General features: G+C 38.8%; 1 protein-coding gene across 1 annotated transcript in view; it reads right to left on the minus strand.

Annotated features, from left to right (window-relative positions):
• LRP1B (LDL receptor related protein 1B) overlaps positions 1–16876 on the minus strand; it is a 1659362-nt gene that overhangs the window by 201658 nt on the left and 1440828 nt on the right. Inside the window, exons 61-62 of the mRNA XM_069732880.1 lie at positions 10883–11071; positions 9281–9429 (exon numbers count right to left, since the gene is read on the minus strand). Coding sequence (XP_069588981.1) covers positions 9281–9429; positions 10883–11071 — 338 coding nt within the window. The remainder of the gene's footprint in view (positions 1–9280; positions 9430–10882; positions 11072–16876) is intronic.

Consider the following 16876-nt stretch of genomic DNA (forward strand, 5'->3'; position numbering starts at 1 on the left):
ACAGCTGTCCTCTACACAGTTTATTAGCTGAAGACCCATTGAACGATCTCTATCATCTGCTTGGAAGATCTTGTTTCCATTGTTGACCAGAGATTTAGATAGATTATTTCGGCTTTCTACATCTGGTCAACACAGAAGAAGCACCGGTTGTTTCAATTACCTATCGACAGTTAACGGGTGAAGAGCATTACAAGTACATGTGAATGATTAGTCTGGTGTCTCTTATCAGACTTCCTAATGTATTTGTAAAGTGCTTGTAGACACATGGGGAATTCCACGGGCCGGTAAATTGTGCTTTATGAATGCAGACAGGCAGTTTAACGCAGACTAGTCAAAAGACGAAGAATGCATTTTAGTAATTAAGCAATTCAGATGACAGTGGGGAATGTTTTTATGATGTGGAGGCGCATAGTACAAAAAGTTTTAAGTGTAATTATGTTTAATCGTATGATATTTATCATGGGCACACCAAGGCTCATAAATTTTACTGACAACGACATAGGTCAGCAATCAAAAAGGGAAAGAGAAATCCTATTACCGTATGTATTATCTTGTAGCTATATTATTTATTAGGGAAAATTACTCATGAAAAACAATTTGTTTCTCAGAAAGATTTCAAAATTATCAAACATATTATGCTTCATTTTAAATAGGCGAATATTTATAGGAATCAAAGATTTGACCCCAAGTCGTCAAAGCCAGGTGCAGGCATTCTAAGTCAATGTTGACAACAGCCATAGTCTTCATTCTGACAGCTCCACCATTCCTCTAATTCCAGCATATGTTTAATCATATGTTATCTACCTGCCTAACAAGCCCTTTGTACAGTATAAGTTATGGCAGAGTATGAAAAAAAAGATAAAAATCCATTCCCAACTTGCTGAATAGTTTCAGACTAGGTGAGGGGGCGTTGGTTTCTCAAGACTAGTCTTACCAGTAATCATGTTGACATGCTCCTGTCAACGTGATAATATGATTAGCACCACTGGCTCTCTGCAAGTCTTGCGCATGCACACATCTTTCATCATTTCATGTCAGTGCCCATTTAAGACGGGTGTATGTTCCCCGGCTTCACTTCGATATCAAATAATGAAGGATGCGTGCCCTTGGACGGTGGGGGTCTGAGATGTCCTACTGATTCACAAGTTATTATCTATCCTTCCAGACTGCTGGGAACCCCACCCATCTTCAAGAATGATTCTCTATTATGTCCCATCAGAACAGAGCCAGGCCGTGCATGCGCTTCATCGGTTCATCAATTCTATTTGGGTCTCCTGCAGATAGTTGATTTCAGCACTTGGCTCTCTTCTTCATAACTTGACCTTTCAAGCTCAATTCTCTGGATCAAGGGTGGTTGGAGCATTAACGTCAGATTCCTACTGATTTGCAAGTTATTTTTTATCCCTTCAGACTACTGAGACTCTCACCCATCTTCGAGAATGATGCCCCATCAAAACAGCGCATGCGCACCAACGTTTCTTTCATACTCTATGGGACCATGCAGATGGCTGAGTACAGCACTTGACTCTTCTTCAAAACTTGATGTTTACCAGCCCAATTCTCTGAATCGGTGGGGGGTTTGAAGCAGTCAGACCACCTGTCATCAGCACGTTATCACCTATCCTTTCACTATGGTTATGTATCCTTCTTATGGTTTGCAGTTGCTGTACAGCATAAGGCTTAAAAATTATCTACAACCTTCTGCCTTGGAACATTTTTTGTTGCAAATAACCTTCCTAATGATGGGCAGCTATAGTGTATAATGAAACTAGTAACATTTGTTTCAGAGATTTTTTGTGACCGCCCTATATATCTGAATGTGGTATGGAGAAATCCATCAACCTCATTCAGATAAACACTACTGAAATTTTTGCAACAAATCTGCCATGTGTGACTTTTATTTTGCCCACAAAAGGTTTCAAAAACCCAGCGGTTGTACATTATATTGCAGCTTTGCTTGTTCAGAATTACTTTTATGTGCAAATACAAGCTTATCACCAGCTTATAAAGACATTTGCTCATGGATAATTAATTTTCAAAAAAGCAATGTTCAAAAAAAAAAATCATATGCTGAAGAAAATGAGGACAATAATTGAAATTGCATAGAAAGCAAAACTCTGCATGGCAGGACATCGATATGACATACTGTAATTTCCCCTATAAAGCATGCATTCTAATAAAACATGCATTGAAATATATAAATCCTTAAGAAAAATGCTCACAGGGTTATACAAGATAGGTCCAAATGGTTGGTGCACTGAGAACATGAACCCTTAGGACAAAGATAGTCTTATAACATTACAGAAAGTTCTCCTTTAACTTTCACGCCTAATGACGGAGCTGGGAAGTTAAAGACAAATGGTAGAAAATTGTCAAAAATGGAATAAAACCTTTCATCTCGGATTTTATTATTCTCTATTTTAGTTGATTTCTGCTGAATTCGCATTTTGGATGTGATTATCCTTTAAGGGAATTAGTAATGAAATAGAGAAGAGACACCTGCGTGAAGGATTCTGCCGCTGAGCGAAAATTATTCTGTAACTGCAAAAATTGATTCCAAGCAGCGGTACAGTATATTATGGTAACAGAGAATTAGATCCAGGACTGAATACATAAAATATTTATCCAATTTTAATGAACTTTTACGAATTTGCACATTATAATGTAATAATTTATCTTAATTCTTTTTTTTTCAGTGCAGAGGAAAACATAAGTCTATTCCAGCTAATAAAAATGTGCATGTTGCTATATTCTGCTGTAAACGTTTATATATCAATGGGGAGAGCTGAGATACAACCATCGGTCCATGAATATATTTTCTTCCCTTGGGAACTCAGTTTATCGACCGGAAAAGTGAAACCAAACAGACTTTTCTTTTGTTTCGTAACCGTTTTTCCACCTCCTATCTTTACGTCACAAGAGTGGCGCTCATGGTGATAAATGTCTATAGCACGTGTATGCAGGGAGTCCAGTTCCTGCATTTGGCTCATTGTGATAATATGATTTTGTAAGTTTCCCCACTGACAAAGACGTGAACAGTCTATAATTTCAAGGTTACGTTATTTTTAACATTGAGAGATAGAATATCAAAAATAAAATCCAGAAAATCACACTGTATAAATTATATAAATTTATTTGCATTTTGCAGTGAGAAATAAGTATTTGATCCCCTACCAACCATTAAGAGTTCTGGCTCCTACAGACCAGTTAGACGCTCCTATTCAACTCGTTATCTTCATTAAAGACAGCTGTCTTACATAGTCACCTTTATTAAAGACTCCTGTCCAAAGACTCAATCAGTCAGACTCTAACCTCTACAACATGGGCAAGACCAAAGAGCTTTATAAGGATGTCAGGGACAAGATCATAGACCTGCACAAAGTGGGAATGGGCTACAAAACCATAAGTAAGATGCTGGTGAGAAGGAGACAACTGTTGGTGCAATAGTAAGATAATGGAAGAAATACAAAATGACTGTCAATCGTCATGGATCTGGGGCACCATGCAAAATCTCACCTCGTGGGGTATCCCTGATCATAAGGAAAGTGAGAGATCTGCCTAAAGCTACACGGGGGGAACTTGCTAATGATATTAAGGCAGCTGGGACCACAGTCACCAAGAAAACCATTGGTAACACATTACACCGTAAAGGTTTAAAATCCTGCAGTGCCCGCAAGGTCCCTTTGCTGAAGAAGGCCCATGTGCAGGCCTGTCTGAAGTTTGTCAGTGAACACGTGGATGATTCTGTGAGTGATTGGGAGAAGGTGCTGTGGTCAGATGAGACAAAAATTGAGGTCTTTGGCATTAACTCAACTCCCCGTGTTTGGAGGAAGAGAAATGCTGCCCATGACCCAAAGAACACCATCCCCATTGCCAAGCATGAAGGTGGAAACATTATGTTTTGGGGGTGTTTCTCTGCTAAGGGCACAGGACTACTTCACTGCATCAATGGGAGAATGGATGGAGCCATGCACAATAAAATCCGGAGTGACAACCTCTTCCCTCAGCCAGGACATTAAAAATGGGTAGTGGCTGGGTCTTCCAACAAGACAATGACCTAAAACATACAGCCAAGGCAACAAAAGAGTCACTCAAAAAGATGCACATTAAGGTCATGGAGTGGCCTAGCCAGTGTCCACACAAAAATCCCATTAAAAATTTGGAGTTGAAGTTGAAGCTCCTAGTTGCCAAGTGACAGACTCAAAATTTTAATGATTTAGAGAGGATCTGCAAAGAGGAGAGGACCAAAATTGCTCCTGACTAGTGTTGAGCGATACCGTCCGATTCTTGAAAGTATCGGTATCGGATAGTATCGGCCGATACCCGAAAAGTATCGGATATCGCCGATACCGATACCCGATACCAATACAAGTCAATGGGACACCAAGTATCGGAAGGTATCCTGATGGTTCCCAGGGTCTGAAGGAGAGGAAACTCTCCTTCAGGCCCTGGGATCCATATTAATGTGTAAAATAAAGAATTAAAATAAAAAATATTGATATAATTACCTCTCCGGAGGCCCCTGGACATCACCGCTGGTAACCGGCAGCCTTCTTTGCTTAAAATGAGCGCGTTTAGGACCTGAGAATGACGTCGCGGCTTCTGATTGGTCGCCTGCCGCTCATGTGACCTCCACGCGACCAATCAGAAGCCGCGAAGTCATTCTCAGGTCCTAAATTCCTAGAATGAGGAGTTTAGGACCTGAGAATGACGTCGTGGCTTCTGATTGGTCGCGTGGCGGTCACATGAGCGGAACGCGACCAATCAGAAGCCGTGACGTCATGAAGTCCCTAAACGCGCTCATTTTAAACAAAGAAGGCTGCCAGTTACCAGCGGTGATGTCCAGGGGCCTCCGGAGAGGTGAGCATATCAATATTTTTTATTTTAATTCTTTATTTTACACATTAATATGGATCCGATACCGATTCCCGATATCACAAAAGTATCGGAACTCGGTATCGGAATTCCGATACCGCAAGTATCGGCCGATACCCGATACTTGCGGTATCGGAATGCTCAACACTACTCCTGACATGTGCGCAAACCTCATAACTAGGGTTAAGCGAAACGGGTCGAAATATTTCAAAAGTCGCCGACTTTTGGCAAGGTCGGGTTTCATGAAACCCGACCCGACCCCTGTGTGGGGTCGGCCATGAAGTTGGCGATCTTTTGAATCTGGAATCGGAATTCCGATACCGATTCCCGATATGTTTAAGATATCGGGAATTGGTATCGGAATTCAGATTTAAGTGTAAAATAAAGAATTAAAATAAAAAATATCGCAATACTTACCCTCTGACGCGCCCTGGTACTAACCGGCAGCCTTTCTTCCTTAGAATCAGCCTTCCCAGACCTTGCGGTGACGTCGCGGCTTCTGATTGGTCACGCGGCGGTCACATGGGAGGCCGCGCGACCAATCACAAGCCGCGACGTCACCGCGACGTCACCGAAGGTCCTGGAAGCGCTGATTCTTAGGAAGGACCTTCGGTGGCGTCGCGGTGACGTCGCGGCTTGTGATAGGTCGCGCGGCCACCCATGTGACCGCCGCGCGGCCAATCAGAAGCCGCGACGTCACCGCAAGGTCTTGGAAGGCTGATTCTAAGAAAGGCTGCCGGTTAGTACCAGGGCGCGTCAGAGGGTAAGTATTGCGATATTTTTTATTTTAATTCTTTATTTTACACTTAAATATGGATCGCAGGGCCTGAAGGAGAGTTTCCGCTCCTTCAGACCCTGGGAACCATGGAAACCCAATGCACTGCATTGGGTTTCGCGTTTCGGCCGACCCCGACCCCGACTTTTTTATAGGATCGGCCGATTTCACTCGACCCGACTTTTGAAAAAGTCGGGTTTCGTGAAACCCGACCCGATCCTATAAAAGCAAAGGTCGCTCAACCCTACTCATAACTGCAAAAAACGTCTGACTGCTGTGCTTGCTTACCAGGGTTTTGCCACCAAGTATTAAGTCTTGTTTGCCAGAGGGATCAAATACTTATTTCTCACTGCAAAATGCAAATAAATGTATATGATTTATACAATCTGATTTTCTGGATTTGAATTTTGATATTTTATTTCTCAATGTTAAAGTTATCCTACCCTTAAAATTATAGACTGTCTTTGTCAGTGGGCACACTTTTAAAATCAGCAAGGAATCAAATAATTATTTGCTTCACTGTAATACTGCTCCTATGTACAAGAATATAACTACTATAATACTGTCCCCTCTGTACAAGAATATAACTACTATAATACTGCCCCTATGTACAAGAATATAACCACTATAATACTGCCCCCTATGTACAAGAATATAACTACTATAATACTGCTCCTATGTACAAGAATATAACTACTGTAATACTGCCCCTATGTACAAGAATAGAACTACTATAATACTGCTCCTACGTACAAGAATATAACTACTATAATACTGCTCCTATGTACAAGAATATAACTACTATAATACTGCTCCTATATAAAAGAATATAACTACTATAATACTGCCCCTATGTACAAGAATATAACTACTATAATACTGCCCTAATGTACAAGAATATAACTACTATAATACTGCCCCTATGTATAAGAATATAACTACTATAATACTGCTCCTATGTACAAGAATATAACTACTATAATACTGCTCCTATGTACAAGAATATAACTACTATAATACTGCTCCTATATAAAAGAATATAACTACTATAATACTGCCCCTATGTATAAGAATATAACTACTATAATACTGCTCCTATGTACAAGAATATAACTACTATAATACTGCTCCTATATAAAAGAATATAACTACTATAATACTGCCCCTATGTACAAGAATATAACTACTATAATACTGCCCTAATGTACAAGAATATAACTACTATAATACTGCCCCTATGTATAAGAATATAACTACTATAATACTGCTCCTATGTACAAGAATATATCTTCTATAAAACTGCTCCCTATGTACAAGAATATAACTACTATAATACTGCCCTATGTACAAGAATATAACTACTATAATACTGCCCCTATGTACAAGAATATAACTACTATAATACTGCCCCTATGTACAAGAATACAGCTACTATAATACTGCTCCTATGTAAAACAATATAACTACTATAATACTGCCCCTATGCACAAGAATATAACTACTACAATACTGCCCCTATGTACAAGAATATAACTACTATAATACTGCTCCTATGTACAAGAATATAACTACTATAATACTGCCCCCCATGTACAAGAATATAACTACTATAATACTGCCCTATGTAAAAGAATATAACTACTATAATACTGCCCCTATGTACAAGAATATAACTACTATAATACTGCCCCTATGTACAAGAATACAGCTACTATAATACTGCTCCTATGTAAAACAATATAACTACTATAATACTGCCCCTATGTACAAGAATATAACTACTATAATACTGCCCCTATGCACAAGAATATAACTACTATAATACTGCCCCTATGTACAAGAATATAACTACTATAATACTGCTCCTATGTACAAGAATATGACTACTATAATACTGCCCCTATGTACAAAAGTATAACTACTATAATACTGCCCCTATGTACAAGAATATAACTACTCTAATACTGCTCCTATGTACAAGAATATAACTACTATAATACTGCTCCTATGTACAAGAGTATAACTACTATAATACTGCCCCTATGTACAAGAATATAACTACTATAATACTGCCCCTATGTCAAGAATATAACTACTATAATACTGCCCCCTATGTACAAGAATATAACTACTATAATACTGCTCCTATGTACAAGAATATAACTACTATAATACTGCCCCTATGTAAAAGAATATAACTACTATAATACCGCTCCTATGTACAAGAATATAACTACTATAATACTGCCCCTATATACAAGAATATAACTACTATAATACTGCCCCTATGTACAAGAATATAACTACTATAATACTGCCCCTATGTACAAGAATATAACTACTATAATACTGCTCCTATGTACAAGAATATAACTGCTATAATACTGCTCCTATGTACAAGAATATAACTACTAAAATACTGCGCCTATGTACAAGAATATAACTACTATAATACTGCCCCTATGTACAAGAATATAACTACTATAATACTGCTCCTATGTACAAGAATATAACTACTATAATACTGCTCCTATGTACAAGAATATAACTGCTATAATACTGCTCCTATGTACAAGAATATAACTACTATAATACTGCCCCTATGTACAAGAATATAACTACTATAATACTGCTGCTATGTACAAGAATATAACTACTATAATACTACTCCTATGTTCAAGAATATAACTACTATAATACTGCTCCTATGTACAAGAATATAACTGCTATAATACTGCTCCTATGTACAAGAATATAACTACTATAATACTGCCCCTATGTACAAGAATATAACTACTATAATGCTGCCCCTATGTACAAGAATATAACTACTATAATACTGCCCCTATGTACAAGAATATAACTACTATAATACTGCTCCTATGTACAAGAATATAACTGCTATAATACTGCTCCTATGTACAAGAATATAACTACTAAAATACTGCGCCTATGTACAAGAATATAACTACTATAATACTGCCCCTATGTACAAGAATATAACTACTATAATACTGCTCCTATGTACAAGAATATAACTACTATAATACTGCTCCTATGTACAAGAATATAACTGCTATAATACTGCTCCTATGTACAAGAATATAACTACTATAATACTGCCCCTATGTACAAGAATATAACTACTATAATACTGCTGCTATGTACAAGAATATAACTACTATAATACTACTCCTATGTACAAGAATATAACTACTATAATACTGCTCCTATGTACAAGAATATAACTGCTATAATACTGCTCCTATGTACAAGAATATAACTACTATAATACTGCCCCTATGTACAAGAATATAACTACTATAATACTGCTCCTATGTACAAGAATATAACTACTATAATACTGCTCCTATGTACAAGAATATAACTACTATAATGCTGCCCCTATGTACAGGAATATAACTGCTATAATACTGCCCTTATGTACAGGAATATACTGTAACTAATATAATGCAGATTGCTTTTACAAAAATGTAATTTCTTTAAAATAACTTCATGCTTTGATAATAGACAAAATGTTTCTTTTCAAGTGAAATAAAAAGTATTCAAAAAGACATAGAAGCCATAATAATATCTTGTGCCATCTCATTTCTTATGAGAAGAACTCACCTGACTGGCGGTACAGTTAGACAGGCATGTCTTATTATCTTCCGCGAGGTAAAAATTAGTGGGGCAGGCACAGGTGTGTGACCCGTGAGGCGATAATAGACATAAGTGACTGCAGTCTCCGTTGTTAATTTTACAAGGGTGGTCAGGCACTACAAAGACAATGGCATAATACATCATATTTCCATGCATATAAAGTTAATTGAATTCCTTAATAAGATGCTTTAAACAGAAGAAGGGACCTAATAAAAAATTACACGAAATGCATTATGACAAGGACGTGTATCCAGTCGTTAATAAAACGGTTCCTATGATACTGTGATAACAGGGAGCTCCTCGCGCACTACATAAAAAGCCATTTAGCAAACCATCCAGTGAGTCAGGATGCATACAGATGAGGAGACACCTGCACGCTGCCTACATCCGGAAATGAAAGATTACAGCTTGGTTACACGTAGCAACACACGGATTTATTCACATTTAAACCGTTCATTAAAACGTCAAACTTCTGCAAGAATGTTACTGTTAATTTCCCTTTTACTCTAGAAATATTCAAAGTGACAATTTAGCTACCCTGCCTGATAACTTAGTCATAGTTTCATCAGACATTATAAGCAAATATTTATATAGGATAATATATATATACACATATATAAGGAACAATTGCTATTTTTTTCTTTCTACCCAATTAATTGTTCTCTTTTCCATTAGTTCTGTGAAATCACATGATTAAAAACTGACTAGCTGAATCCTTCTAAGCTCTATGTAGACACAGGAGGTCAATTTTTCCTGCATGAGTCATCACTGGAAATGTCCATGGCAGGGGGAGAAGCAACTGGGTCAGGAGTTAATGAGGGGAATAATTAATGCAGTAACAAAAGACTTCCTGTTTCTACATAGAGCAGCGAAAAGAGAAGAATTAACTGGGTAGAAAGGCAAAATGAGCAATTGTAACTACACAGATCTATATAATATGATGACTGATATATATTGAGAGGATAAAAACTTTGATGGGAGCACTTCTTTAAATGTTGGGAATAACCTTGGTTAGAGATGTGAGCAGCGCCAGTGATGTCACGTCTACAGATATTTGATGGTTCACGTGCATGAGCAGGAGATATCAAGCAAATATCTGTAGATGTGACGTCACCGGCACAATTCACCTCCCGATGCAGAATTAAGCCCTATTAGCCCTGTACCTAAGTCCCCTTCAAACATGTTGGTTTGTAATTCATTTTATTTTATTTATTTCATTTTTCTAGTTTTTTTTTCCCCTAAAGTAAAAATCTAAGCGAAAGGATTGTATCCCCTTGAGATTTGGAGATAAGTGCCATCTGTATTTTAAAGCTGGCGAAAATCTTATTTTTTAACTTTGATATTTACAAATTCCCAATTACCCTTTCAGAAAAGCTTTTCCTTGTACCATACTTCATTATAAATTATAACGAGTCCCGTCTCTTGGAGCCAGATTTCCCCAGGGAAGAAGGGTCAAGTGCATATTGCTTTGCAAAAATTTGTAAAAATAACTATATCCCAGCATCTTACAAATTGCTCGAAAATGCGAATGACACAAAAGGTGCAAAGTAACAAGAAAGTGATAATCACCATCGGGCTGTCGATAGGCGTGGTAAACTTCAATATCCGATATGGTGTGCCAAGAGTTAAGCAGTAGGGTCTTGTCTGCTCCGGAGGTTTTGTGGGCTCGGCTCAGTGACTTGGTTTTGCCGTCTGTCCAGTAGATGTAGTCCTCAAACAACGTTAATGCTATCACGCCCTGGATCTCTTGGTTGGGGACTGTAATCAGAAATTATAAGATCAACGAGACGACGGATACAACCGCTACATAACGTCTTATGAGGCATTATGGTGACAAGTTTTTTGGCTGTACGGACTCTAACAGCCAGGATCGAATGCAAAAACCGCTAAGGTTGTGTGCGACCAACCACTGGGAGGAAAATGACCGGCTTTAGCTAACAAGCACATTACCTGAGTTACAACCTACAAAACAAATGGCATGTTAAATATTAAAGAGACGCTTAGGGTCTACATGAAAAAGTCATTACTCTTACCGTATAACAGCGACATCATAATTGTAAGGATACTGCTATACTACGACGACTGGCATTTACAGGATCAGTATCTTGCTTTTTAAAAAAGTTTTGTTTTTCTAAAACAGAACAGATTTTCTATTTTGTTTGTCTATTTAAAATAAACTTTTACATTTAGAGTCAAATATTTCAAAGAATTGTCTGGTTTAAATCATCCATTTTCTTAACGACTTCTCTAACTTAACTGGCAATTTTTAATTTTTTTTTGCTCTTTTGCTTTTCCCTGCCTTTATTCCAGGTGTCATAACTTTCATTTACATACCTGTATGAGGATTGTTTTTTTTTTTTTTTTCCGCAGGACGAGTTGTAATTTTGATAGACACCATTCATTTTACCAAGTAATCTACTGAAAAATTAGGAAAAAATCCTAGCTGGATGAAATAGTGAAAAAAATGTAATTCCACCAATTTTCACCGTGCCTCATTTATTTGGCAACATGATCCTTCACATCGGTGATACAAAAGTTGAAAATTTTCTTAGAGTTTAAATGTAAAGAAAATGTGGGTTTCTGTCAAATTTTTATGAGATCCTGAACTTTCTTAATTTTTGGTCAAGGGAATACTTCCGTATTTTGCTGTGTTCCGGGACATAGTGCGACGGCGCATGCACACTAATGGTTTTCCGCTTTGCCCGCAGTTGGGCAAAGCATACTGTGCATGCGCAAGGCAAGATTGCTTTGCGCACGCGTTAACTAGGGAGGAAAGCAAATCAACGGCAAGTCAATTTTGCGACCAGCGTGCGGCCAGCTGGAAAAAAAGGGGTTAATAAAAGACCTGAAAACACCGCCCATGTGACCCAAAAAAGGACCCACCAAATTCAGGTGACAGGTTCCCTTTAAAAGCGGAAGAGGAGCTCCACTCCATTCGTGGATGTTAGAGGCAGATGATTGCTGAAAGACACAGCCATCATCTGCCAGGAAACATGCAGGCTCATATTGTGAGCTTGCATCAAAGTCAGAGTTGGGATATGACATAACTGTACGTCATATGTCAACATGGGAATAAAAATGTTGCTGGTTATGGACTATCCTTAGTAATCAGATCCCAAAGAAACCACTGTTGCATCCCCCAGTGATTAGCTGCAATATGTGGAGAAACCTGACTCCAAGTGTTTATTTTCCCTGCAGTGCCTCCACAGGGGAAATTAAGCATTACAAATCAGCAGCTTGTCTTTGTATTGCAGAACAGGACATGTAGGAGATAACAGGACAAGTCCTTCAGGGTGAGAGAGACTCTTTGCAACAACCATCCATTATAGCCAAGAGCTAACGATCTGGATTGATTGACAGTTGTGATGCTGCAGGCAGAGGCAGAGATCCATCCAGCTTCAGAGCAGCACTTACAAATTTTATAGAAAGCAGTTTGTAAGTGCTGTTCTTCTTGCTTAGACCAGCTACCTCTGAAAGACTGTAACAGTGGCCGGTAATCTGGGCAACGAGCAGTAAACAATGTGAGTCGACCGCCTGGGCCGTGGGGTACTCGGTACCGGGTCCGGTACTTAAAGGGATGTGTCACGGTGGTGACCCAGTCTGTGGCCCAGGCGCCCATGTTAAAGGGATGGTCTTAAAGGGTTTTTTGAAATTAAGAAAGTTTGTGACGCCACCTGTGGTATTCGGTCAGGGAAGACCAATGCTGCTTAAAGGTGTCCTCTGGGGTGATGTTATGGTAGCCAGATAGTATAACTTCCCACAGGTGAAGTAGGTCCCCAGGGCTCCCGGTGAATAGATGGAAGATGGTGAGTGGTGCAGTAAAGAACGAAGGATGCAGTTGTGCAGGCTTTTTACCTGGTTTACTGATGGTAGCAGGCAGCCACAGTCCAGGGCACCAGATCACAGGTACAGGCAGTGTCCGGCCAGCTTGGAAGCGAGTTCAGAGTCCAGCTTTACCAGATGGAGTTAAAAGCCTTCCCCTTAGGGTGGTGGTATTATAGTCCCTTGCTGACTTAGACACTCACAAGTCCTCAAGGTTATCTCTGTCCTTTATTGAAGTGGGACACAAACCAGTATGACAGGTGACTTGAGCCTTTTTACAGGGTCTCTATCATGACCAGGGTTCTATATGTCACTGTGTTTCCTGGGTATTAGGCCGGACAGGTTACGTGTAGTCTAGCTGTCCTACCTGTTTCTGCTGTGCCTCCTAGAGTATGACACAACCTTGGTCTTCCGGTTACCAGTATCTGCACTCTATCAGGCAGGTAGCCCTGTCGCAGCTATTCTCCCTTGTTGTCACTCTCCTGTGCTTCACTCTCTGACAGTTAGCTAAAGGCTGTTCTTCCTTCTGTATCTCGCTATACAGGAGCTACAGCACCTCAGGCTGTACGGCCCCTCACCCGTCCTTCTGCCTCAGACTGCTCCAGACTGCTGTCTGGCACCAACTGTCTAATTCTTCCCAACTGCCTAGTAACTGCCTAGCAACTAACTCCTCCTCCCGACCAGAGAGAGTAGCTCCCCTGAAGTCGGGTGTAGAGCTCCCCCTTCTGGCCTGGAGTCACAATGGTGTTGTATGTGCTGATTACCTGTCAAAAAGGAATCCTCCATCGCTTCCCCATGAGGAAAGCAATGCCACTGTGACAACCAGGACCCTGTGGTGTCACAAATACAAATAAAAATCCCTCCCTTCTTGAAAATAGAAAGGATGTTTAATAACAAGTAAATTACAATGTTGATTGTTTTACAAGTATTTTACAACTTTACCAATGTATGATGAGACAATCCCTTTTTTAATAGGATAATCCTTAAAGAAATTGAAATAATTTGCATTAAGGAAAAAAAAAAATAGTAAAGGTTTTAAAAAAAGCAGCATAATTTTTTTTTGTTAGCAATAAAAATCTCCGTACAATAATTCTACAATTTGCCTTTTGAGATCCAATTTAACGAGGTCTGAACAAGGCAAAACTTTCACTACCATAAAAACAACTTATATGAGACTCCAAAATATCCCTGAGCTTTTATGGTGTATGAATATCAACAACTCATTTCGGACCAACTGCTGTCATGTCATAATGAAGTACCGCTATGACATAAAAAAAAGTTTTGTATCATAAAACCTCTTCTAATAATAACAAAAGCTCTTGTAAATTTTCAGTTTATAGACTGAGGGATGTTTTCTCCTAAGATCGGAGAGAAAAAAAATCTACTTTATTTTCTTTCTTTTTTTTTATTGGGCTTAAGTTCAAAGTCGAAAGTTAATTACGCAAAAGTTTGCAGTTAACCACAGGAATCTTGATGACAAATTAGTATTCTGATGCCAATGTTACTTGTCTAATAACAAGATCTGACTTTCATCCAACAGACTAAATTACATTTCACCAGTTGACTTGTTATTCAAAGATAGACCGGGCATATCTGTTTAAGTATTCAAGCCGAAGCTTAAACAGTAGAAAATATATCAATTTAAGAATATGTACCGGTCTGAAAAGCCTCTGTGGGAAATTCGACTTTTCCTTTAGTAACAAATCTATTAAGAAAAAATAAATTCTTTGTTAAGGAGTTAAGAAGAATTAGAGGAAAAAGTTTGAAGGATTGAAAATGGTGAAAGCTTATTTTGTTGATGGCTGTTCATCAGTATGACGACACTGTAGTTTGTTATCTTGTTGATGGTGGTTCATCGGTATGACAACACTGTAGTTTGCTATCTTGTTAATGGCGGTTCATCGGTATGACGACACTGTAGTTTGTTATCTTGTTGATGGTGGTTCATCAATATGATGACACTGTAGTTTATTATCTTGTTGATGGTGGTTCATCGGTATGACAACACTGTAGTTTGTTATCTTGTTGATGGAGGTTCACCGGTATGACGACACTGTAGTTTGTTATCTTGTTGATGGCGGTTCATCGGTATGACGACACTGTAGTTAGTTATCTGTTTGATGGCGGTTCATTGGTATGACGACACTGTAGTTTGTTATCTTTTTCATGGTGGTTCATCAGTATGATGACATTGCGGTTTGTTATATGTATGATGGCGGTTCATCGGTATGACGACACTGTAGTTTGTTATCTTGTTGATGGCAGTTCATCGGTATGATGACACTGTAGGTTGTTATCTTGTTGATGGTGGTTCATCGATATGATGACACTGCAGTTTATTATCTTGTTGATGGCGGTTCATCAGTATGACAACACTGTAGTTTGTTATCTTGTTGATGGCATTTCATCGGTATGACGACACTGTAGTTTGTTATCTTGTTGATGGAGGTTTACCGGTATGACGACACTGTAGTTTGTTATCTTGTTGATGGAGGTTCACCGGTATGACGACACTGTAGTTTGTTATCTTGTTGATGGTGGTTCATCAGTATGACGACACTGTAGTTTATCTTGTTGATGGCGGTTCATCGGTATGACGACATTGTAGTTTGTTATCTGTTTGATGGCGGTTCATCGGTATGACAACATTGTAGTTTGTTATCTTGTTGATGGCGGTTCATCAGTATGATGACACTGTAGTTTGTTATCTTGTTGATGGCGCTTCATCGGTATGATGACACTGTAGGTTGTTATCTTGTTGATGGTGGTTCATCGATATGATGACACTGCAGTTTATTATCTTGTTGATGGTGGTTCATCGGTATGACAACACTGTAGTTTGTTATCTTGTTGATGGCATTTCATCGGTATGACGACACTGTAGTTTGTTATCTTGTTGATGGCGGTTCATCGGTATGATGACATTGTAGTTTGTTATCTGTTGGATGGCGGTTCATCTGTATGACGACATTGTAGTTTGTTATCTGTTTGATGGCGGTTCATCTGTATGATGACACTGTAGTTTGTTATCTTGTTGATGGCGGTTCATTGCTATGACGACACTGTAGTTTGTTATCTTGTTGATGTGGTTTATTGGTATGACAACATTGTAATTTGTTATCCTGTTGATGGTGGTGCATCAGTATGACGACACTGTAGTTTGTTATCATGTTGATGGCGGTTTATCTGTATAATGACACTGTAGTTTGTAGATATACACCTTTTTGTCAAATTAAACTGTGATTGGCAGGAAAATGAAAAAGTTGTTTCCATCATTAAAAGCTATCACCCATCCTTGAAATCAGCGGAGGTCCAAACAAAAGTGGTTGGCCAATAATTTTTTTAATAATATCCTATCCCAATGGCTCATTCACATGACTGTATTCTCGGTCCAAGTACGATCTGACAAAAATCAGATTACACTCAGACCAATGTTATTCTATGGGGCGGTGCACATGGCCAATTTGTTTTCCTGAACCAACCTGGTCTGACTAAAAAAAATAACAGCATGCCTAAGTTTGATTGGATACTCAGATCGTACACTGCCATGCAAGTCAAGGAGTTGAAGGAAAAAATTGGACATCACTAGGATGACATCTGAGTGGAGACTTTTTTTTGCCATCTCCTCCTCCTCCGAGGAGTTTGATCAACATGTGATTAGCATAACCGGCCTGACTCTCACAGATGAGAGAATATACGGTTGTGTGACTGTAGCCTTAGGATAGGCCCTCAATATCTGAT

The sequence above is a fragment of the Ranitomeya imitator genome, chromosome 7 (assembly GCF_032444005.1).
Source record: "Ranitomeya imitator isolate aRanImi1 chromosome 7, aRanImi1.pri, whole genome shotgun sequence".
NCBI lineage: Eukaryota > Metazoa > Chordata > Amphibia > Anura > Dendrobatidae > Ranitomeya > Ranitomeya imitator.